Here is a 26586-nt window from a genome sequence, read left to right on the forward strand (position 1 = left end):
CCATTGACTCACTTCCTGGAGGAGGGGGGGGGGGGGGGGGGGGGGGGGGGGTTGTGTAGTTGGGTTGTGTAGTTGACAAAGGGTTGTGTAGTTGTCTGTTGGTTTCAGGGCCGGTTCTAGGCATAAGCAGTATAAGCGGTCGCTTAGGGCCACAACCACTGAGGGAGAAGATTTTATTTAATTTTTTTAATGTATCCCCTATCCCATACATGGGCTACTGGCGGCCTGAGGGCCACATGTGGCCCCCACCTTCACTTAATGCAGCCCGCAGGTTAATATCAACTGTAGGCTGGGGGCCACATGTGGCCCCCAGCCTACAGTTGAGGGATGTGTATACCATCCCTCTACACTGGGGGCGCTGTTTATACCATCCCTCTACACTGGGGGCGCTGTTTATACCATCCCTCTACACTGGGGGTGCTGTTTATACCATCCCTCCCCACTGGGGATGCTTTTTATACCAGTCAGTCTGTCATACCATCCCTCCACACTGGGGGCGCTGTTTATACCAGTCAGTCTGTCATACCATCCCTCCCCACTGGGGGCACTGTTTATACCAGTCTGTCATACCATCCCTCTACACCGGGGGCGCTGTACAGAAAGAAGTAAAAACTATTTTAATAGAGAACTAGTTAAAAGGTTAAAAGGTTCAAACTAGAAAAAGAAAAGGCCCGCAGGTTAATATCAACTGTAGGCTGGGGGCCACATGTGGCCCACACCTTCACCTAATGCGGCCCTCAGGTTAGTATCAACTGGCGGCCTGAGGGCCACATGTAGCTCCCACCTTCACCTAATGCGGCCCGCAGGTTAATATCAACTGGCGGCATGAGGGCCACATGTGGCCCCCACCTTCACCTAATGCGGCCCGCAGGTTAATATAATAATAATAATAATAATAACTTTATTTATATAGCACCTTTCCAAAAACAAGTTTAAGTGCTTTACAGATAATAATAGCAGTAAAAAATACAATAAGAATAAAACAAAATAAACACAATTAAAACATTTCATAAAAAGGATGTGCAATAAAGGTGAGTTTTTAACCGTTATTTAAAAGAGGATACTGAGTTTGCCAGCCTGAGATCCTCAGGCAGTGAGTTCCACAGCCGAGGGGCCCGTACAGCAAAGGCCCGGTCGCCTTTTGTGATAAGGCGAGATTTTGGAACCTTTAATAGGGTTAAACTGGATGATCTCAGGCAGCGGCCAGGTTTGTAGGGAGTTAAAAGATTACGAATGTAAGCAGGTGCCAGACCATTTAGAGCTTTAAAAACAAGTAATAAAATCTTAAAATCTATTCTAAAACTTACAGGTAACCAATGGAGTGCCGCAAGGACAGGTGTAATGTGCTCACTTATCTTTGTGCGCGTCAGTAGTCTAGCAGCTGCATTTTGTATCAGTTGTAGACTGTGTAAATGTTCTGTTTACTGATACCTGAATAAAGTGCATTGCAGTAATCTAATCTGGAAGAGATAAAAGCATGAATGACTTTTTCTAGGTCAGAAAAAATAAGAAATGGCCTGACCTTAGCTAATTGTCTCAACTGGACAAAACAAGACTGGACTACCTTAGTCACCTGGAAATCAAAGGACAGCTCAGGGTCAAACATTACACCTAGGTTTCGGACCTTCGTTTTTTGATTACTGGAGAGGGAACCAAGAATGGAGGTAAGATTATTAGAGATTTGTGTGTTTGGGCAGTGAGGGGGTAAATATAATTAATTCCGATTTGGACTCATTTAGTTGCAGGAAGTTTCTGGACATCCAATTTTTTAGGTCACTTAAGCAGGCCTCGATACAGGTGATGTCAGAGTGACCAGGCTTTATGGGGACGTATAATTGCGTGTCATCCGCATAACAATGGAACTGGCGGCCTGGCGAACTGGCGGCCTGAGGGCTACATGTGGCCCCCACCTTCACCTAATGCGGCCCGCAGGTTAATATCAACTGGCGGCCTGAGGGCCACATGTGGCCCCCACCTTCACCTAATGCGGCCCGCAGGTTAATATCAACTGGCGGCCTGATCTAGCCTCTTAATTTTGATCTCAAAGTGCACCAGATTGAAGCATTTCCATGGCAAATTTACAGATTTTTCTGGACCACCCCCGGCGTTGCAGTGCAGGGGGGGGGGGGCACATAATATTATGTTGCTTAGGGCCACTAAACGCCTAGAACCGGCACTGGTTGGTTTGTATCGTTTATGTTGTTCTGTAAAAGTGGTGGTATTAGGGCTTGTTTGTTTGTGTGTGCCTCGACGGAGTGGGTGGTAGAGTTTCTGCTATCTGCGCGCTGGTTGTGGTGGGCCGGTCTGGGCCAAATTCACGCGAAAATGACCGGGCCGAATTTTTGTCCCAGTCCAGCCCTGCCCAGATACCCTGGGTAAATATAGTAACTTTGCTTTGCTTTGGTGGGGGCATGGTGGCACAGTCGCCTCACAGCTAGAAGGTCCTGGTTCGATTCCCGCTGGGGACGCCGTGGGCGCTGGGGGCGTGTTCTCTCCTTCGCGTCATCAGTGTCCATACCCGAGGTGGCGTTGGCGAAAGAAAGGGCCTTTCTGTGTGGAGTTTGCATGTTCTCCCCGTGTCCCCTATGGTAGGTACCCTCACAAAAAACATGCAGTAATCCTTGTCTCTAAACTGCCTCCCCCTGGCCAGCCGGGGCGCCTGATGGAGGGGAAAGGAACTGCTTGGAATAATGTGTTCCTGCCACATGCCTTCCACGCGCTACGTCCAACCAGGGAAACTCCCCCCTGTCAGGTGTAAACTTGGACACTCATGCATGAAGTGATGGTACAGGATGTGTGGGTGCTCTGTTTATCCTGAGGTCCGGGGGCATAATACACACACAGAGATTACCCACTACCCAAAGCTTTGATCTTCTAAATCATTCCACCGTACAATGAAAGGCAGAACTCAGTGTTACCGATTAGCCCTAGACTGGCGTATATTTATTGATTACACGGGGGCATTCCCCTGAAATGAATAAGAACAGCATTTGAATATGAGTAACATATATACGACCTGTTATATCGCGAATCAGATTCGCTCCATATCAGCTCGTCAGTCGGGGCCCCTGGAAGCAGGACAGAAGGCTTGTTCTGTCATGGAGAATTCTGACGTCTTCACTTTCTCAGACACTATATAGAAATCTCTCTGTCCCTCTGTGACCTTGCTTGAGCACAGCTAGGGTGCCCACTCTTATAAGTAACGGTACTTACTTATAAAGGTCACTTTTATCCCACCAGAAGGAAGCATGAGTTCAAGTCCGTTATTCTCCCCAGGTTGGAGGAGGGTGTGTAACTGTGTATAGAGACCAGGATATTTATAAAGAAAGGTGTGGGTGGAATTCTAACTCTCTAAATATTGACTGTTGGAGGTGTATGTGGCAGATGTAGCTGTTCAGCTGTTTGACACATTTACACTCTCCAGTACAGTGAGTGAACAGTTTAAATGATTATTATAACATAAAACCTATACCACACTAAAACAATTAATACCTGTTGTCAATACACTATTATCCAGTTAAGATGGCTCCCCCCTGTTCTACAAAACAATTAAAAAGCAGGACTCCAAGAGCACTGAAACCTTTGTTTAGCATTCTACTAAACAAGTCACATTCAGGTTAAACACTGCAGGGTTTTTCAACACACATGTTTAGTATCTTCTACACCAGTGGTTTTCAACCCTTTTCATATCAAGGCCCATTATTTATTCAGCATTTGAGCCACGGAACACCATCTTATGAGATTTGGACCCTCAGACCAGAGACTTGTTGATGGATAAGACTTTGTCCACAATTCCATGCTGAATTGATGTTGGTATCATTAGGATAACATAACAGGCAAACGCTGATCGAAATATCAGTTCTCTTAAGTAATGCAGATGTTTAACAATAATTGAACTCTTGAGAGTGTAAAATGAAATTACTCTCAAGACTTAAAGATAAGGGTCCATTTGGTTCCCAACTGTCCATTGTTTAGCTGGGGACCACCTGGAACCCCTTCAAGGACCACTGGTTGAGAACCACATACTGTTCTACATACTGATAGTGTATATTGTTCCATTACAGTGTGTTGCACAGTGTATAGGCCTACATATATTGACTGGAGTTCCCCCTGGCATCTATACTAGCCTATAGGCCACCTCCTTTTTTCCCTCTACACAAAATATCTTTGCCAAAAACAGTGAGCTTGTAGATCCACTATTTTTGGTGAATGGTCTAGGGACGCTATGCTGGGGTTCATGTGATTAAAGCTAAAACTAACGGAAGCATCCCACTCTGCTCTTTCAATTAAGTTTTATTTATTTAGCATATGTTTGAAATACTGATGATAGTTTATGGGAATTTTATATATTTTTTAACAATATATACTTTTTCCATAGTTAAAAAGAGAGAGAACTAGAAAAAGTGCCCCTCAGGGCACAGGTCAGGTTGTGGCCTCCTGGTGGCGCTATAATAGGCCAATGTGAAAAGGGTGCCATTTCTTCATACGTCTTTGATGGCAATTGGATGATTTGAGGCATTTTGTTCCAAAAATGTGTTTTGCAAAAATCAACCTGTTGGTGGCGCTATAACAGGCCAATGTGAAAAGGGTGGGATATATTCCTCAGCCTAGTAAGAAAATGTGTGAAAGATTTCATGTAAATTGCACGCTGCGTTCATGATTTGAGGCTTTTGTTCAAAACGGGGCAATCTTGCAAACTGTGAAAGCCAATTATAGCCAATTAGGATGGAATATGAAATATCGGACAGATCCGACTTGCGCACATGACCATAGAGATACTGTGTAACGATTTGTGAGATTTTTGGACAGAATCTGGAGGAGTAATATCAAAAAATGTGTTTTACAAAAGTCGGCCTCCTGGTGGCGCTATAAAAGGCAGATGCGGAAAATGCAGGTCAAAGGTTTGTCCTTGGCCTCTAGGGGGTGTGCATGCAACGTTTCACGCAGATTGGTGCAGTTTTAGGTATGTGAAAAGCTGCCTCATGGTGGCGCTATAACAGGCCGTTCTGGAAAATGTGGGGCAGAGGTTCATCGTTGGCATCCAGGGAGTGTGTGTGCAAAGTTTGGCATCGACCGGGTTAACGGTGCCGGAGATTAGCTGTTAACGGACGGACGGAAGGACGGACACACACACACACTGTAAGGGTTGAGGATATTCCGCGGTCACAAGTGCAGAAGTGCTGACTAGATGTAACGTCTTGTCTAGAGGCTACCGAATAGATGGGATTCCGGGTTTAGAGATGGAAGCTTTAACTTAGGTTTAAAGTTAGATTTATCTTCTTGAAGTAACTCTACAGAAATCTTAAATCCGTCAGAGAATATTTGCTGGCACGAGGCCTTATAAAAGGAGGGAGTGACGTAACGACTAGGTAGTCGTGACGTCAACCCTGACAGTACCCTCCCCTCGAGGAACGTGTCCACGCGGGTTGGGGGGGATGGCTGAGGTAGCCTGGGATGGCTGAGGTAGCCTGGGATGGCTGAGGTAGCCTGGGATTGGGAGGGGGGGATGGCTGAAGTAGCCGGGGATGGGGGTATAATCTCCTTGGGGGTATAATCTCCTTGGGGGTATAATCTCCATTTTGGGGATATTTTAGGATATTTTAGTCTCCATCTTGGGGTTCAACTTTGACTGTGCAACCTGGGCAGGGGAATTCAACGTTGCCCCCAGCCGGAGGCGGGTTGTCGCCGGTAGGGGGAAATTCATTGGGTGAAACGGAGCCTGAAGACATGCTCAACCGCTGCGACCAAAATATTGGACGGATTTAACTGTAAGGGTTGAGGATATTCCGCGGTCACAAGTGCGGAAGTGCTGACTAGATGTAACATCTTGTCTAGAGGCTACCGAATAGATGGGATTCCGGGTTTAGAGATGGAAGCTTTAACTTAGGTTTAAAGTTAGATTTATCTTCTTGAAGTAACTCTACAGAAATCTTAAATCCGTCAGAGAATATTTGCTGGCACGAGGCCTTATAAAAGGAGGGAGTGACGTAACGACTAGGTAGTCGTGACGTCAACCCTGACACACACACACACACGGACGGAGTGCAAAACATACTCTCTCCCCATGCCTTCGGCCTGGTGGAGACAAAAAGAGAGAAAACTAGAAAAAGTGCCCTTCTGGGCACAGGTCTCCACCAGGAGGATAGGACTGTGTGAGATGTTTGGTAATATAAAGTAATATAAACATGTTTTTTTGTTTGTTAGTTTTTGCAACAATTTTCTTCATTTTGTTGAGGAAATGCAGAGTGCCTGGTGGCACTATAATAGGCCAATGTGAAAAGGGTGCCATTTCTTCATACGCCTTTAATGGCAATTGGATGATTTGAGGCATTTTGTTCCAAAAATGTGTTTTGCAAAAATCAACCTGTTGGTGGCGCTATAACAGGCCAATGTGAAAAGGGTTCCTCAGCCTAGTAAGAAAATGTGTGAAAGATTTCACGTAAATTGCATGCTGCGTTCATGATTTGAGGCTTTTGTTCAAAACAGGGCAATCTTGCAAACTGTGAAAGCCAATTATAGCCAATTAGGATGGAATATGAAATATCGGACAGATCCGTCTTGAGCACATGACGATAGAGATACTGTGTAACGATTTGTGAGATTTTTGGACAGAATCTGGAGGAGTAATATCAAAAAATGTGTTTTACAAAAGTCGGCCTCCTGGTGGCGCTATAAAAGGCAGATGCGGAAAATGCAGGTCAAAGGTTTGTCCTTGGCCTCTAGGGAGTGTGCATGCAACGTTTCACGCAGATCGGTGCAGTTTTAGGTAAAACATGTGAAAAGCTGCCTCATGGTGCTATAACAGGCCGTTCTGGAAAATGTGGGGCAGAGGTTCATCGTTGGCATCCAGGGAGTGTGTGTGCAAAGTTTGGCATCGACCGGGTTAACGGTGCCGGAGATTAGCTGGTAACAGACGGACGGAAGGAAGGACGGACGGACACACACACACTCGGACGGACACACACACACACGGACGGAGTGCAAAACATACTCTCTCCCCATGCCTTCGGCCTGGTGGAGACAAAGAGAAGGATCCGGGCACACAAGGTTAAAAAATGAGGAACGCCTTTATTAAATTAAAAGGCAACTGCCAGTGCCAACATGTTTCGACCTAACAGGTCTTCATCAGGGCAAGAATGCTATATATAATATATACTTTTTCCAACAAGTTGATAAGGAGACACAGAGAACGTGCAGTGGTAAAGACCACCCTCTGTGCCCTGCTTCCCTCCCCAAACACGGGCATGGCACCGCGCTGGATTCAAACCTCTGCACAGATACTTTAGCCCTGTGCCACCCGAGTGCCCGACACTTGTTTTCTTTCAATTCAATAACAGTACTGCGTCATTTCAACAGTGAGTTGGTGCATGTCATTCAATGACATAAATCACACTGAGGGACATTGACAGGCCAGACCTAATGAAGAAAGTCAGATATGGCCATGGAGGGAGAGAGCGGAAGATGGAGGAGACGATAGAACATATCTAGAATGCGAGACATGGCCATATAGCATTTCCGGGGGTTCCCAGCCAAAACATGTTGAGAACCCCTAAAACATATATAAGAAGGAAATAAATGTCTCTATATAGCTTATGCAATTTATATTTCCATGTGGGGGGGACTCATGGACTCACAGACTATTTGTGGTGTTCACCCAGAGACGACGACGCCACTATGTCTTTTTTTATTCATTTTTCTTTTTGTCCAGCCCTTCTGGCATCTGCCAGAATTGCCAGACTGTCCAATCCGGGCCTGCTATAAAGCTTCACAATCAGTCAGCCCATTTCCCAGAAACGTATCCCTGCCAAACAAAACAATATATGTTGAAAGTAAAGGTGTGTCTAGCATGTGTCGAGCTACACTGTTGATTCTGCAATTAGACAGTAGATACAAGTAAGACGCGCAAACGCGGGAAGCGAACGCAGCTCGTAAATTGCAATAACAACAATTAGAATAAATTACGTACTTTTTAAGGTTTTTTTTAAGTTAAGTTTTTTTAAATTAAATGTTTTTTCAAGTTATTTTTTTAGTGTGTGTATGTGTGCGTGCGTGCGTGTTTCTTTTTTAGGTTTTTTTTTAAAAAGTTTTTTCTTTAAGTTTTTTTTTAAGTGAATTTTTTTTAAGTTAAGTTTTTTGTGTGTGTGCGTTTTTCCTTTTTAAGTTTTTTTTTAAGTTAAGTTTTTTTTTAAGTTAAGTTTTTTGTGTGTGTGCGTTTTTCCTTTGTAAGTTTTTTTTTTAAGTTAAGTTTTTTTTTAAGTTAAGTTTTTTTTAAGTTAAGTTTTTTGTGTGTGTGCGTTTTTCCTTTTTAATTTTTTTTTTTAAGTTAAGTTTTTTTTTAAGTTAAGTTTTTTGTGTGTGTGTGCGTGCGTGCGTGCGTGCGTGCGTGCGTGCGTGCGTGTGTGTGTGTGTGTGTGTGCGTGCGTGCATGTGTGTGTGTGTTTTTGTGTGTGATACAGCTGCGCCCTCTGGTGGTGGGCGGGTGGTGTTACAGCGTGACACACACACAGACACACACACAGACACACACACACACAGACGTGATCTGCTGGGTCTCATAGTAAATGCTCACTGCGTTCGCAATCACTGCGTTCGCAAACATGGTTTTATATGATAAGGAGCTCAAACAGGTCTATGTACAGTACAGTATGGAGTTTAACCCATTTAGGGCGTGAACCCCTTTTAGTGTTTTAAGCATTGTGTTACACTTTAGCACTTTAGAGTGCCGCGCTGCGAGCTTGTAGATCTGATATTATTGAAAAATCAAGAAAATGTGGCGCAAATCTTTCGATATATATTCTTTCAGAGTTTTTAACTAAAAATCTTTGCTTCTGGGGGGGTCCCTGGAAAGTAATATTTTCAGATGGGGCATCAGCGGCTAAATACAGATAATTCTGGGGGTCCTTGAGATGAAAAAGGTTGAGTACCACTGGAAACTATTTTCAGAAAAGAAAAGTTTCAGTGATTCTCAACCCGTTTAATTTCAAGGACCGCCAGTGTGACATGCATTACTACAGACCCCCATTTAATGGCATTTCTATCTCTGGGACCCCCAATGTATATTGTAAAGTCAATGTTATTAATTTAACTCTGAGAGTGTACAAATGGAACCAAATGGACCTGTCAGGGCCCGTTTGGTTCCATTTGTACACTCTCAGAGTTACAGACCCATAAGGGTCCATTTGGTTCCTAACTATCATTTAGCTGGGGACCCCCTGGAACTCCCTCAAGGACCCCGGGGGTCCCCGGACCCCACTTTGGGAACCACTGTTATTGTGGATGATTTACTTTTCGGGCAAGTGGGCATGACCTTTGGGCATGACCTTTGGGCAAATAGGCACTTCTTGAAGATGCAACACATATAGCGACTGTACTTGTTTTTTGTAGCCCCAGTGAATTAGCAATACATTGTTGCTGTCGGGAGGAAACCTCCTAACTGTTTTTTTTGTTTTTTCATAAATCAGTGCTTTTGAACACCCTTTAAGTCTGTGTATTGAACCAATGTAAAAGTAGTAAAAATGTTTGGGACAAAACCTCTTAACTCCATTGGACCCTCAAACTGTCTGCTAAAGCAGCTAACTCCACCACCTCTCCCCCTCTCAAACTGTCTGCTCTAACTCCACGACCTCTCCCCCTCTCAAACTGTCTGCTAAAGCAGCTAACTCCACCACCTCTCCCCCTCTCAAACTGTCTGTGTGTGTGTGTGTGTGTGTGTGTGTGTGTGTGTGTGTGTGTGTGTGTGTGTGTGTGTGTGTGTGTGAGTGCATGCGTGTGCGTGTGCGTGTGCGTGTGTGCTTGGGTGCGTGCGTGCGTGCGAGAGCAAGAGAAAGAGAGCGGTGCACCCACTGCTACCATTTTCTGTAAATGCAGCGAGGCATTTATAAGAAATGGTCCCTCTTCTTGTAACAGGGAAACATGTTTTAAAAAAAAGAAAAAGAAAAGAAAAGAAAAAAAGAATACACAGCCCTCGGCAGATTAAGGGTCTGGCCCTGCTCGGTTGTGATTGGGTTTCCCTGCCCTTCAAAGTTGTGCAAGCACCTATCAGGGCTCAGTATACACTGACACCACGGCGCGTAAACAGCGCCTCAAACTGTGACTCCGCCCACAACCGGGGGAAGTTGTGATTTGCGCTCGTTCACTGCAATGCAATTTGCGGCATTTTCAAAACAATATTGAGCAGAGTAGTGATTATCAAACGTATTTGCAATGCCATACGTTGAAAGATCTATTGCCCGTGGACAGGCACGCTACCTCCGCAAGTTAGATAGCATCGGCATAGATGTTTGTCCGTATGTGATTAAGGATTGGACCAAGTTGCATTGGCAGCCATAGAAAATTCTTACCCCAGGCTAAAACCGGATGTGACGTTTTTGGGCGTTCCTGTCTAGCGTGGTGTCAGTGTATCATGTAAACATGAGGCGGGTTTATCACCAGAGGCAAGGCTCAGGCTCCCCCCATTGGAGGAATGACTAAGCTATAAAAGAAGTGGAGACCCCAGAGCTGTGTCAGTGTCTTCATATTCATTCACTGCAAGTGTTTATCAGCAGAATCTAGTGTATAACACTGTGTTTCTCCAGACCTACATCTACATTGAAGGTAAGACACTGAGACCTGTTGTCTTTAAGCCACATTTAGATGGTGAAGTGGGAATTAATTAAGCTCTATAATCATTTGATTAAAAAAAACTATGAAAATTGAAATGTTGATTGAATTGTGATGTATTTGTTGCCTATAATTCGACCAATATTATATTCACTTAAAAGATTATTGCTGATGAAGTTTCTGTAACACCTGTGAAACAACTTCATTTCTGCATGCACACACGCACGCACACGCGCAGCTACTCTTTGCACACTGTTGATTCTGCAATTAAACAGTAATGGATTTATATGATAGTACTGATCTCAAACAGGTCTATGTACAGTACAGTATGGAGTTTAACCCATTTAGGGCGGGAACCCCTTTTAGTGTTTTAAGCATTGTGTTACACTTTAGCACCGAGTGCCGCGCTGCGAGCTTGTAGATCCGATATTTTTGAAAAATCATGAAAATGTGCAAATCTTGCACCACATTTTTAACTAAAAATCTTTGCTTCTGGGGGGTCCCTGGAAAGTCATATTTTCAGATGGGGCGTCAGCGGCTAAATACAGTGTGTGTGTGTGTGTGTGTGTGTGTGTGTGTGTGTGTGTGTATATATATATATATATATATATATATATATATATATATATATGGCCAAACTACTGTAATGAAGTAATTGTTAATTTTATTAACTGTCCTACGTCAAACTGTGAATATCAGTGCATGGTCAAAGGACGGCAGTGAAGCACGGTGATATTCACCGCTTGACGTGGACAGTCAATAAAAATGAACAATTACTTGATTACAGAGCGTCGCCCCTACCATGGCCCAGGAAATGAACCCCAATGCATTTTTCCCATAGACATTTCAAAAAGTATTTATTTAAAGACGGTTACGCCGCGGACAAAGCCAACTCGAGTCGTGACAACAGGTGAGTACCACAGACGAATAACAGTCTAAGTCCACACTATTGATCCATAATATATAAATGATAGATAAGGGTTCAGGAAAACGAGGCCTTTTCGTGGAGGGGTCAGTCTGAAATTTGGACTTAGACTGTTTTTCGTCTGTGGTACTATGACAACACAAACAATATTTTGGACCAAACAAATAATTACAAAGAAGAAAAACAACAAAAAAAGTGTTGTAACCTGCCGTTTTTTTCTTCTTTCTATGATTGAAATGTTGATTGAATTGTGATGTATTTGTTGCCTATAATTCGACCAATATTATATTCACTTTTATATACAATTTTATTAAGATTATTGCTGATGAAGTTTCTGTAACACCTGTGTCTCAATCATAGACTCAATGAAACAACTTCATTTCTGCATGCACACACGCACGCACACACGCAGCTACTCTTTGCACACTGTTGATTCTGCAATTAGACAGTAGATAATGGTTTTATATGATAGTACTGAACTCAAACAGGTCTATGTACAGTACAGTATGGAGTTTAACCCATTTAGGGCGGGAACCCCTTTTAGTGTTTTAAGCATTGTGTTACACTTTAGCACCGAGTGCCGCGCTGCGAGCTTGTAGATCCGATATTTTTGAAAAATCATGAAAATGTGCAAATCTTGCACCACATTTTTAACTAAAAATCTTTGCTTCTGGGGGGTCCCTGGAAAGTCATATTTTCAGATGGGGCGTCAGCGGCTAAATACAGTGTGTGTGTGTGTGTGTGTGTGTGTGTGTGTGTGTGTGTGTGTGTGTGTGTGTGTGTGTGTGTGTGTGTGTGTGTGTGAACCCCAATGCATTTTTCCCATAGACATTTCAAAAAGTATTTATTTAAAGACGGTTACGCCACGGACAAAGCCAACTCGAGTCGTGACAACTCATGACAACACAAACAATATTTTGGACCAAACAAATAATTACAAAGAAGAAAAACAACAAAAAAACAAAAAAAAAAGTGCGTTTTTTTCTTCTTTCTAATTATTTGTTCGGCCCAAAAAATTGTGTTTGTTGTCATGATTTGTCACGACTCGAGTTGGCTTTGTCCGCGGCGTAAACGTCTTTAAATAAATACTTTCTGAAATGTCTATGAGGAAAATGAACAGAGAATCATTTCCTGGGCCATGGTAGGGGGCGGGACTGCGACGCTCTCCTCGCATGAACTTAATGCTCCTCACTGAGGCGCTGGACAGACTCACAATTCAATTCATACACAGTATATTCTTTCCTTTTTCTTCTTTTTTCTCCATTCATTTATGATTTCTTACTTTTAATCAATGCTAAATATCTCTGTATTCCAATATTCCGGTAATCATTGCAACGACGTAGAGTCTGTGGGGGCCGGGGGGCCAGGGCCCCCATGAGGAATTGGACCAGGGATCTCGGCCCCCATGAGGAATTGGACCTGAATATATATTCGCCTCGGTTCGTCCCGTTTGTGCCGCATCAGGTCGCGCCCGTTCGCGCAATTCTCGTCTTGCATTGACTGTGTATACAATCGCGCCGCTCTAACCATCCAAGTCTGGCAACTTAACACGTCTGTTTTACTCACTGTCCGGTGCGGGGGTGGTGGGGGGTGGACCGCGTTGCCTGTCCCTTGTACACATGCAGATCAGGCATTGAAATGCTAATCTGGGTGCTTAACCTGCCAGGTAGGTATGTGTGTGAGGAGCTGATCACAGTCACAGATAGAGGGAAAGTGTTATATTTGGCCTATTATTTATGCTATATATTATTGACCGCGTCTGTGTCACAGTCTCACAGTCACAGACATTGCGCACACGAGAGAGAGAGAGAGAGAGAGAGGGAGAGAGAGAGAGAGAGGGAGAAGGGTGCTGCGTGTTAAAATAAAAATCACACCCGTGTGAACTGAGTGGTGTAAGGTCTTATATAGCCTGTCTGACGTAATGAAATCATGTCTGACGTAATGAAATCACATCCGGGTGAACAGGGTGAACATAGCAACCATGCTATGTTCAAACAAAGCCATGAAATCACACCCGGGTGAACAGGGTGAACATAGCAACCATGCTCATTTTTTCTGCACAACAAAGCCAGTTGTAGGAGTGGTTTACACCACTCAAAAATAAATAGGCTACTCATCTTTGTGTTCTGTTTCACCTTATTGCTGAGTGACCGTCACAGGGAAAGCAACAAGGGGTTTAGAAGCGAAAAGGAGAAAAGGAACTATAGCTCCTCACAGAGTGATTAGACTACTAATGAGTGACAGGTGATGCCACTTTTGGAGCGTGGCTGAGGATGTCTGTTGGAGAGAGTGTGAGTGAGACAGAACCTGCTGAGGCAGACAGGCCTGCAATCATGGCATTTAAACATGCTCTTCTGTTTATAAACTAAACACTGTGACGTTTAAAAAGTGTTACAAATAAGTGTTTAGAACCTAAACGCTTGAGTTTAGTGTGAAAAGAAAAAACAACAACCTTTTTTCCCCCGCGGGGGAAAAAAGGATTATGAAAGGATTATGAAAGGATTATGAAAACTATTCGTCCCTGAATCATTGCCATAGTGTGTTTATTTCAGTAGCAGGGGCCTGCCAGTCTCTCCACCTCCACCAGGGATGGTTCACGCACCGAAATGTGCGTGAGGGTGTGTCCTGCCCAGTGCCCACCCAATCAAAAGTTATGGAGAATATTTATTTGTAGCCAATATAAAACATACCACAAAATATCAGTAGGCCTACCCTTTATCAATTCTGATTGGGTGGGCAGCATTTTTAGAGAAATTGAACCCATCTGAACACTGTTTGCCATAAGTGCTGTTAACCGACAGGAAGTGGCGTGCACATAAGACACTAGGTGGTGCTAGAGCACCTGCCCTTTTGCCCTCTGGACAGCAATGTGCCCTTTTGAATGTTCGTTTTTTGTTAATTTTATTTTTGTTTTGTAGTGTACAGTATGTGGCCCATGGTGACATTGATCAATTCTGGATTAAAAGCTTCCAATATATTATTTAAAATCTATAAATCTCACACACTATTAAGGCAACCGGTGGTTTCTTCACCTCTAAATCTCACCACTGCCAACAGGGTGCGGATGGAAATTGGGTTACTGTTGGTCAAACAAGGAGAAGATAGATAGATAATCTGAGATGATAGCATAGTTTTTTATGCGGTGCGTGCGGGATGCCCCCCCATATAGTCGTGCTGCCCACCCTAGTGGGCCAGGCTACAGCCGGCCCTGATTTACCATTTATTTTCCTCATGACCACATTCACCACGTTTCATGCAAATGTGGTCATAATGTTTTAGAGGAATGCTACTCACATAAAAACAAACAAAAATGAGCAAATGGCAATGAAGTAATAACACGTGGAGTGAACTAATTAACCAACTCTGTTAACGATGTTGAATTATTGGCTTTATTTTTTCCATCTGAAGGTCTCCAAGCAGCTGCTGAAAACCACAACAACACAACATCCTATATGCCCAGCTTTCCAGGTTAGTGTGAACACAAACATTGGCTTGTGATTGGATGATCACCCCATAGCGATGATTTGATTGGCTGAGCAAAGTACATATTGAAGATTAAAAGTGAAGACGCCAAAAGTGATTGACCGGAATGACATTTGTGATGATTTGATTGTCTGAGCACGGAATGTGATGTGTGATGATGTATGCTGATAACAGCGCCACTCACTTCACATGGGTGTGAAACCCAGATTTATATAAACCGCTTTTGTCTCCACACGTCTCAAGATTTGCCATTGACCACAGGAAGAGAATTCCGGTCAAATGTCTGCAAAATGTCTCCCTGCCCGTCTCAAGTTTTGCCATTGACGATGATCAATCACAGGCAACAGGCATTCTGATTGGCCAGTATGAGATGATGCATGATGATGTATGATGATAAGAGCTGATACTTCCGCTAAATATGACGTAAATTAAACATCAAAAGTTTCAAAACATTAAACGCCATTGACATTGAAGGGAAAACTTATGTCATATGTAAACGAGCAAATCGGCTAACAAATAGGGACCACCTTATACTCATGTAGCAATGTCAGATGTCCACCTTTCAGTACATTGTTTGGAGCTGTGGTCATTTGTGTCTCAACCTTTCAGTATATTGTTTGGAGCTGTGGTCATTTGTGTCTCAACCTTTCTCCTCTGTATTCTTACTTTGCAGTGTTGCTGTCATTCTGGGGCTCATCCTAACTCTCCACAATCCAGACGTTCTAAGATGTAAGCTCCAGTCCTAGCGTTAAACTCATAAAGGTAAACCATTAACAGGGTTAGTCTGGTGTACTAGTGCCCTCTCTTGGCCAGGCCCTGTAACTACAGTCTTTTAAATTTACAACATCTGCCATAACTTTTCAACGGTTTGTCCTACAGACTGGACTTGGTTTAAAGTCCTCGTCCTTCATTAGTTACTTAGTTCTGATTGGTTAATATTTGCCCCTAACGTCACGACACAAACCTCATCAAACCCTGGATAGCCATACATGGAGAAGACTGGATCTCAAACCCTTAGATCTCCATAATGTGGAGCTGACCTGTTTCTGACATTCCATATGTTGATCTGACCTCATCAAACTCTGTACACTCAAGACACGCTCCATACATGGCCAGTACAGAATTCATTCTATATGTTGATCTGCCAAAGCGCCAGTGCTCGCCCTGCAGTCTGCTGTCATCCAGGCGGATGCGTGCACGCCCGAAAGGGGCGAGGTCGCTTCTCACCCTCAGGGCGTCTTACTGGTTATTACTTGTTACTTGCGCAAGCAGAGCGTGCAAGTAATATTTTTCGTCAGGTGCTACGATGCGTAGGTTGTCGATGGTGTCGTGATGATATGTTTCAGTGTCGGGTGGATTAAAGGTAATGCCCCTATGTATACATGTAATCTGACACCACTGCCATATCAAGCACAAGTAATCATTACGTCATACACTGCCATGGGACATACACATATACATAGAGGCATGTCCTTTAATCACTTCATATCTTCATCATGCCATATGCTGCTACGGGACATACGCATCAAACGACCCAAGTAACCACAGTATACCGCTAATCAACTTACAAATTACATATACACCGACACTGAAACATATCTTTATTACGTCATCATTTGGAGCCAGTCATACCAGTTATACCCTGGCATTGGTAGTATTTGGTACATATCTTCATCACGTCATATGCTGCTACGGGACATACGCATCAAATGACCGAAGTAACCACAGTATACCGCTAATCAACTTACAAATTACATATACATATATACATAGAGGCATTTCCGTTAATCCACCCGACACTGAAACATATCTTTATTACGTCACCATTGAGAGCCAGTTATACCAGTTATACCCTGGCATTGGTACATATCTTCATCACGTCATATGCTGCTACGGGACATACGCATCAAACAACCCAAGTAACCACAGTATACCGCTAATCAACTTACAAATTACATATACATATATACATAGAGGCATTTCCTTTAATCCACCCGGCACTGAAACATATCTTTATTACGTCACCATTGAGAGCCAGTTATACCAGAACTTGCACGCTCTGCTTGCGCACTAGTAGGCCATTAATGGCCTACTTGGGTGCAACAAGCAAGTAGGCACTCGACAGAGTGCAGTTCTAGTTATTACGGTTGTTCATGCTACTGCTACTGCTATTGCTGCTGCTGCTACTACTACTACTGTTAAATTAGAAAAGCCAATAGAATGAATGAACAAACAGATATGCATTTTCTTCATTGCAGTGTGAGCCATGGACCCAGACAGCGGTCCAACGATGGAGCTGGCTGCTCTTGGTCGACCCTTCAGTCTGGGCATGCTGTACGACTGTCGACGAGACTTACTGGTACCAGGTAAATGTACATGATGCTCTATGACTGTTCATAAGACTCACTAGTACCAGGTAAATGTACATGATGCTCTATGACTGTTCATAAGAATCACTAGACTATGACATTTCTGTAAAAATGTGTACAAAAAAAAGAGAGACATATTTCACCACTTGTTCGAATGCTCCCCTGTCAAAAATAGCAAAAAAACCCCTCATCTTTTACTTTTTCTAATAACAAACATGAACCTTGGTTGAAAAACAAAGTTGTCCATTTTGTAGCCTAATATTGTTTTACGATTTTCAGAAAACAGAAAAAAACTGAACCAACAAACTTCAAATTTCATTAACATTTCACCCAAAAGTTTTACAACAATATATGACTATTGACATTCACATAACATGGTCTGTCAGCTATGGGTGCATCTAAAAAATATATTGTGGAAAAGTTAATTTTCTTCCATAATATAATTCAAAAAGTAAAATATTCATATATTCTAGATTCATTGTGCATAAAGTGAAATATTTAAAACATTGATTTGTTTTAATCTTGAGGATTATGGCATACAGCTCATGAAAATCTAAAAATCCTATCTCAAAATATTAGAATATTTTATGAAACCACTAAAAAACAAATTTATAATGCAGAAATGTCGACCATCTGGAAAATATGTCAGTGGGGCGTGGCATGGAGTTGATCAGCCTGTGGCACTGTTGAGGTGTTATGGAAACCCAGATTTGCTTTGATAGCAGCAAACTCATTTGTACTGTTGAATCTAGTGTCTCACACCTTCCTCTTGACAATACAACCTAGATTGTCTGTGGGGTTTAGGTCAGGCCCGTTGGCTGGTCAGTTAAGCACAGTAACACCATGGTCAGTACACCAGTTACTAAAGCAATAAGCCTGCACAAGAGGTCTCAGGTTACCGGGTATTTTATAATGGCTGAGAGGCGTAGCGAGACCCGACGCGTAGCGGAGGGTCTCAGATAAGACGGTAAGCTGGGACCTCGCATGGGTTATTGCTTTTCTAAAACGGTTACCAACAATAATAACCAGCAATATTAACCTCATAAAACTATTAAATTCACAAATGTAGCTACGCTTTGCGCCCACCAGAGCGAGCCACATGTCCTTGTTTTTACTCGGCCAGTCTCTGTGACGGGGGAATAGGAGGCGATTGCTGTCGTTACGAGGCCAGTCATGTCGGCCAGGGTGTGTAAGGCAATCAAATGCTTCCCTTCCCCAGTTCAGATACAGAGCTGCGGGATCAGCTGGGAATGATATAAAGTGATTGAAGGTGTGGATTATCGTGATATTTACAACGGAAACCAGCCAATCAGAATCAGGTATTGGGACTAACCGTTTTAGGAATAGTAGTTTTGGCACTGTGGGCAGGTGCCAAATCGAGCTGGAAAGGAAAATCAGCATCTCCATAAAGCTTGTCAACATACCGAAGCACAAGGTCCTCTAAAATATCCTGGTAGATGGCTCTACTCCAGTGTGAAGTTTTCACTGTCACTGGACAAACACCATGCAGACAACATGGACCCAAATCATGACTGTGTTTTATCCATTGTAGATACAACACAACCATCTATTAGGATATTTTACAGCACTGTGTGCTTCCGTATGTTGACAAGCTTTATGGGTATACTGATTTCCTTTTCCAGCAGCACTTGGCACCTGCCCACAGAGCTAAAACTACCAGTAATTTGTGTACTGACTGTCATGGTATTACTGTGCTTAACTGACCAGCCAACTGGCATGACCTGACACATAGAATCTAGGTTGAATTGTCAAGGTGTGAGACACTAGATTCAACAATACAAATGAGTTTAAAGCTGCTATCAAAGCAAACCTGGGCTTCCATAACACCTCAACAGTGCCACAGGCTTATCACCTCCATGCACCATTGATGAAATAATTTGATTAAAAGTAGCCCAGACCACGTATTGAGTGCATGAATTAACAATGAATGAATCTAGAATAGGCTATATGAAGGTTTTACTTTTTTAATGATATTACTGAAGAAAATGAAATTTTTCCTCGATATTCTACATTTTTGAGATACACCTGTATGTAACATAAGAGGATTGAATTACTGTTTTGCGTTTGTTACTAATTTGTGTTTTCTGTGGAGTACTGACTTACTCCAGACGTCACATTAGGTGCGTTTACATGGACACCTTTCTTCCAATCTGATTAAAATAAACCCGATTGAAGGTTTTGGATCAAGTGTTTACATGGGGCAAGTTCAATCCGATCAGGTGTTTACATGTGCCCACTTTTAATCAGATTAGCTACTGTTTGTATAATTAAATCAGACCCATGTAAGTGGTGATGTACTCAGGGGCGGCCTTAGAGACCGGGAGGCCCCGTTCATGACGTCATAACTTTAATAATTAATAATTATTATTATAAAAAAAAAAAATGATTTTTTTCCCCCACTTTTTTTGTGAGTGTCTCAGCGCTGCTAGTGCAGTGAGTGCACGCGGGAGGCCCCGTTCATGACGTCATAATTTTAATAATTAATAATTATTATCAAAAAAAAAAAATGATTTTTTTTCCCCCTCTTTTTTTGTCAGTGTCTCAGCGCTGCTAGTGCAGTGAGTGCACACAGGAGGCCCCGTTCATGACATACTGTACTGATACCGTATTTGTACTGTAGCCTACTACATTGTACTGTACTGTACTGTACTGATACCGTACTTGTACTGTAGCCTACTACATTGTACTGTACTGTACTCGTACTGTAATGCACTTGTACTGTAGTCGTACTGTACTTACTTGTACTATACTGTACTCATACTGTACTACATTGTACTGTAGGGCATTCACTTCTAGTCATTTTTACTAGTTGACTAGTTGCCTAGTTTACTAGTCGACTAGTTGATTAACTACCTATTATGTAAAAGTATAGTACAGTACAGTACAGTACAGTAGGCTACGAGTACACTCCACTAAAAAAAATCTCAACTTCCCATCATGCACCTGTGCACGGTGTGAAGCTCGACAGCGCCACTTTGTCACCTGTTGGTACCCTAAACGGACGGACAGACATACATACAGACAGACAGACATAGGGACACACATTGCCGTTCCTTAAGTGGCTGCACCACTCAATAATACATTATTATTATTATACACACAGCTAACCCTATTATTATTAATAGGCCTATTATTACTATAAAATGGGTCACCACATGTGTTTTCCCACTTTTACCCATTCTTCCCTCCCGCCTTTACACACACTGAACTGTTTTTTTGGGGGGTCCCCGATGCTCGAGGCCCGTTTCAATTGAAACGATTGAAACATATATAAGGCCGCCACTGGATGTATTTGGATTTGTTTCGTTAATGAAGCAGCAGAGCAGTTTGACTTCAACTTTTCTGATGGGGGAAATGAGTGGAGAAGATGAGCATAAGAACAAAGGGATTGTAATGGTAGGCCTACCTAATACCTATAGGCTATAGAGCGTCGCAGTCCCGCCCCCTACCATGGCCCAGGAAATGAATCCCAATGCATTTTTCCCATAGACATTTCAAAAAGTATTTATTTAAAGACGGTTACGCCGCGGACAAAGCCAACTCGAGTCGTGACAACTCATGACAACACAAACAATATGGACCAAACAAATAATTAGAAAGAAGAAAAACAACAAAAAAAGTGTTGTAACCTGCCGTTTTTTTCTTCTTTCTAATTATTTGTTCGGCCCAAAAAATTGTGTTTGTTGTCATGATTTGTCACGACTCCAGTTGGCTTTGTCCGCGGCGTAAACGTCTTTAAATAAATACTTTCTGAAATGTCTATGAGGAAAATGAACGGAGAATCGTTTCCTGGGCCATGGTAGGGGGCGGGACTGCGATGCTCTATAGGCCTACTGTTACAACGCTGCTGTTTGTGTAGGCCTACAGGCTAAAGCCCTACTTGTAGATGGGCTTGCCCACTTCCAACCCATGCCAGTTAGCCCACATGTAGACCATGTTGGAACTACATGGGCTTGCCCACTTCCAACCCATGCAAGTTAGCCCACATGTTGGAACTACATGTTCCCAGTTCAAGCCCATTCCCACTTGTACCCATGTATCCCGCATTGAAACCACATGGGACCCATGTGGACGTGCTGGCTGGGTTCCATCTCTCCTCTCTCATCTCTGTCGAGAATGCAACTAGCCTACTTGGACTGTGTCTGTTTAGCAATGGTAGGCTACTGAATGGTAGAGCCTTCAGACGTCGGAGTTGATTGATTTCCAGCTTATTTTGTGGCTAGTAATTAATAACCCTTATGGTCTGAGTCGTCTCGTCTTTATACTATTTATTATTAATTCAGCTTTCACATTTTACCCTACCCTATAGTTGCAATGGAAAGAATATATTAAATATCTATATACAATGAAAAATATTAAGAGTACATGGCATGCACGCCATTTAAAATGTCAAATAGGCTAATGTGGAATTTTACGCAGGTGCTTCCAAATGATGAATTTGATTACATCACTAGCAAAAGACGTGAAACTAGGTCAAATCAATTACTGTAGCTGCAGCGGAGCTGTTCCAACTCTGACTTGAAGCACACTAAACTGACCAGCACGGCTTCAAGTTTAAACCATAATGGCATGTAGGCATATTGGATATCAACTTTCTTCAGCCAAACAGAAACAGATCTGCGATCACAGAGGCAGGGGGGGGCAGCGCATGCAACTTCAGGTAGCATACGAGTGATTCTCATCATCCATTATCTCAGTGGCTGCAACACTTATTTATTTATACTTTTTATTTGCATGGGAGATTTTCGGCTATAGTGCCGTGTGTGTGTGTGTGTGTGTGTGTGTGTGTGTGTGTGTGTGTGTGTGTGTGTGTGTGTGTGTGTGTGTGTGTGTGTGTGCGTGTGCACATGCGCTTGCAGAGAGAGAGGGGGAGAGGGAACGAGAGAGAGGTATACCGCCTCATCGCACTGCCAAAAACAAGGAGGTTAAGCAACAGAAATTGCCGACGATTTGATGTGCAGAAAGAACATATCAGATTCTAATCGGGTTAAGGTGTATACATGGAAGAAATGTCCTCTTGATCGGGTTTAAAAAAAGTCTAGACCACCCCTCTGCACCCGATTAGAATTTAAATCGGGTCGGACTTGATCGGGTTTATTTAGGTGTATACATGGATATTTTAAATCGGGTGTATTTAAAACCTTGTTTTAACCCGATTAGAACGTGACATGTAAACGTGCCTATTGTCTTTTGACAATGGGGTTCCCGAACTGTGGCGTGTGTGTGCACCCCCAGGGGTGCGTGTGCACCCCCAGGGGTGCACATGCGTCAGCTCAGCTGCCTAGATAGGGGGTGCATGACATTAATAGTGTAATGGTGCTGCTGGTGTTACAATTAAACTACTTTATTTCCTGCCCGCCTATAACTAACTGGCGAGTTCTGCCATATTTGCAACTCTACAGGACTGGTTAAAATCAGGGAAACTAGGTTGTCTTTTTTTCCCCTTAAGTTTCAGGCTTTGGGGGTGCGTCATCTACGTACGTCGGGATGTAGAAGGGGGTGCATGAGCTAAACAGTTTGGGAACCGCTGACATTAGATCACACTTGAGATAGACCATTACACTACCTGGATGGTGGGAACAGCATGATCCTTTTCAATATGGATATAGAGGCCATTTTACCAGGGGTGGCCCATTGACCAGTTTCAAGAAGAGCTGATTAAGGCAAAAATAATATTGCTGACATCACTAGTAACAACCGAGAGTAATTGAGAGTATCCAATAATCTGTGTTTTTAGATGGTGTTGTATTGCAATAAACTAGGAGAAGCAATTGTTTTTAGTGTAGTAAGATTAATTGTATTTATTTCAAATGAATGCAATTGAAAGTGATTCAGTCACAAATAAAGGACGACTTCACCACTTTTCAACCTATCTTCATATAATTGGTGCTCACTAATGTTCATGATGAAATACCACTTTTTTCCCCTATTCGTTCTGTGTCTCATAGGAGGGCTGTGGGCAGTTCAGAAACCAGTCTGTGTCTATAGGGCTGTGGGCAGTTCAGAAACCAGTCTGTGTCTCATAGGAGGGCTGTGGGCAGTTCAGAAACCAGTCTGTGTCTCATAGGAGGGCTGTGGGCAGTTCAGAAACCCGTCTGTGTCTCATAGGAGGGCTGTGGGCAGTTCAGAAACCCGTCTGTGTCTCATAGGAGCGCTGTGGGCAGTTCAGAAACCAGTCTGTGTCTCATAGGAGGGCTGTGGGCAGTTCAGAAACCAGTCTGTGTCTCATAGGAGGGCTGTGGGCAGTTCAGAAACCCGTCTGTCTCATAGGAGGGCTGTGGGCAGTTCAGAAACGGCCAAAATTCCCCCATGCACGCCCGTGCACGCACACAAGCCATCTTTATATGCATTATGGATCATAATCTGCAAGAAATGCGATATTCGGCGCTTGATTTGAGCTTAGATTGACTTAGTTATGATATAAAAAGCAATCGCGGGGCCGAGCTGATCCCAGGTCAGTATCATAAATCTGATATGTCCGACTTTCACTTCCGGTTCAAATCCATGTACACATCCGGTAGCTTTGGGAGACTTTTTTAAGGAACGTCTGGCACGGGCAACGACTCCATCTTGTGGATTCTTTGCATAACGATGATGTCACTGGTGGACGGGTTTCTGAACTGCCCACAGCCCTCCTATGAGACACAGGCTGAGTAGAAACATATGCCATTTCATCATGAACATTAGTGAGGATAGGTTGAAAAGTGGACAAGTCATCCTTTAAGAACGTTAAAAATAGGTTCAAGTGTTTAAAATTAAATAAGAATACATTACACAGCAAGGATAATGTTAAATGTAGTAAAATAAGGAAAGACATACACAGTACTGTATAGAAAAGGGTAAAGAAATATTTCACCAATTGAGCTGTTCATTCCATTGCAGGGCTTACGTTGTGGGATAATGAAGCTCTGGAGAAGAATGCAAAAATCACACCCCAGCCCAGCACTGAATTTGAGATAGTAGCATCTGAATCAATCGAGGACAAAACTTCAGCACTGGATATTGAAGCTCCCTTGAAAGCAAGTTTCTTGTGTGGACTGGTAAAAGTTGATGGCTCTGCCAAATATCTCAATGATTCTAAGACTTCAAAACATCAGGCCAGAGTAACATTAAAATATAAAGCTACCACAAAGTTCCAACAACTGTCCATGAATCATCTTGGAAAAGGCAATGTGAAACATCCAGATGTCTTTGATTCAGGCAAAGCAACGCATGTGGTGACAGGTATCCTTTATGGGGCGCAAGCATTCTTTGTATTTGACCGTGATGTTTCTGAAACAAATACTCATCAAGACGTTGAAGGGGACGTGAAGGCAGTAATCAAAAAGATTCCCACAATCTCAATAGATGGTCAAGGGTCTCTACAAATGAAAGAAACAGACATCGCAAAAGTAGAGAAATTCACATGCAAATTCCATGGGGACTTTTCTCTACAGAAAAATCCGGTGTCTTTTAAAGACGCAATACAAGTCTACCAAAGCCTGCCAGAGTTGCTGGGTCCAAACGGAGAGAATGCCGTACCACTGAAGGTCTGGCTGATGCCCCTGAAGGATATAGACTCATCTGCTGCTCAACTGGTCCGTCAGATAAGCATTGATTTAGTGATGGAAGCTCAAAGTGTCCTGGAGTACTTCAGTGAACTGGAACTGAAGTGCAACGATGAACTAAAACGCCCAGTCGCACAACAGTTCCCCCAGATTGGCGAAAAGCTGAAAACCTTTAAAGGTCGTTGCAACCAGTACAAGCTCGAGTTTCAGAAAAACTTGGCAAACAAACTTCCTTTAATCAGAGGAGGTGGGGAAGAGGAGAGTGTGCTCGCAGAGTTCCTAAAAACAAGACACTCGTCTCCTTTCAACAGCAAAGACCTGACCAAGTGGATGGACTGCAAAGAGAGAGAAATAAACCACATAAGATCCCTCACTATGATGATGAAAAACACAAAAATTGTCTCTTCCAATGAACTTGAAACAATAATCCTCAATTCAGAAACCCACCATGCTGTATGCTTTGCTTTCACATCACTGCAAACCTCTGAACCATATCTGTCAGATTTATCAAGCTACCTAAGAGATACACCCAAACTAGTGAGCACTACAACGCATGTAGAAGAGAAACAATGGTACATCTCAGAACAGTCAGAAGTGAGAAATAGAGCAAAGCTGTTCATTGATTTTTCAGAGGCGAACAAAGACAACAAGGATATCCAGTTCCTCATCACAGCTACAACAAATGATAGTCAAAGGGGAGCAAGCATCTACCTTTATGAAGATGGGAAGTTGACCTATGATAATTTTCAACCACCTTCAAAGCCTGAGAAATTATCAGCAAGTGACACAATGCATAACAGTGTGACACTGAAGATGCACCTGCCGCGATTTGGAGCAGAACATGTCAGCCACTACTCTATTGAGTATCGTGTCACTGGACAAGATGAATGGCACCAACATACAGCATCCAATGCTGATGAAGTTACTGTTCCCAAATTGTCTCCTAACACGGACTACGTGTTCAGATACCGAGCAGTGTGTCCAGTTGGCAGAGGGCCAGCCAGTGAAGTCAGTGATTCCATGAAAACTTTACCCACAAGTCCACCTGGGAAACCTCAAGCTTCACCAAACTCACATGGGCTCTCAGTTACATGGGAGAAACCCACTGAGATTGGAGATGGGGTGACTGTGGAGAGCTACAGTGTAGAGTACGCTAAAGTATCCACTGAACAACAGCAATGGAACAAAGTGACATCACAAACAGAAATGACCATCATTTCTGGCCTTGAGCCAATGGCAGAGTATGAAGTTCGAGTCATATGTGAATGCGGTGCAGCTGGCAGAAGCAAGGAAAGCCATACAGTCACTGTTCAGACAACACTTTCCCTCTTGAAGTCCCTTCTGAGAGACCTGGGGTTGGAGGATCACTACACAGAGAAGCTATCCTTGAGCACAATACTGCAGATTGATAAGAAGACCATTACAGATGTACCTGCCACTTGTCATTCAGATCTTGCATGGCATTTTCTGAAGAAGTTAATGATGGTCAATGTAACAGCGAGGAATGTGAAATGTTCGCCAGTATCTGTACCAAACAGTGATGCTTCCTCTGACACAGATTTTGATCTTGATAGTCTGCTAGACAGTCAGGGCTCAGATATGATTCATCCCTTAGACATTGTCACTGCTATTTTTCTGTGCT

The 26586-nt window shown here is 43.0% G+C and overlaps 1 protein-coding gene across 1 annotated transcript; it reads left to right on the forward strand.

Annotated features, from left to right (window-relative positions):
• Positions 1-10549: 10549 nt before the first annotated feature.
• LOC306931978 (stonustoxin subunit alpha-like) lies at positions 10550-26526 on the forward strand (the record flags this gene model as incomplete). Its single annotated transcript, XM_079513683.1, has 6 exons — positions 10550-10593; positions 14933-14992; positions 15681-15769; positions 17266-17373; positions 24280-26372; positions 26503-26526. The coding sequence occupies exons 4-6, from the start codon at positions 17274-17276 to the stop codon at positions 26524-26526; spliced, it is 2217 nt and encodes a 738-aa protein (XP_079369809.1). The 5' UTR covers positions 10550-10593; positions 14933-14992; positions 15681-15769; positions 17266-17273.
• Positions 26527-26586: the final 60 nt, after the last annotated feature.

Source organism: Electrona antarctica, assembly GCF_951216825.1.
Source record: "Electrona antarctica genome assembly, chromosome: 11".
NCBI classification, from domain to species: Eukaryota; Metazoa; Chordata; class Actinopteri; order Myctophiformes; family Myctophidae; genus Electrona; species Electrona antarctica.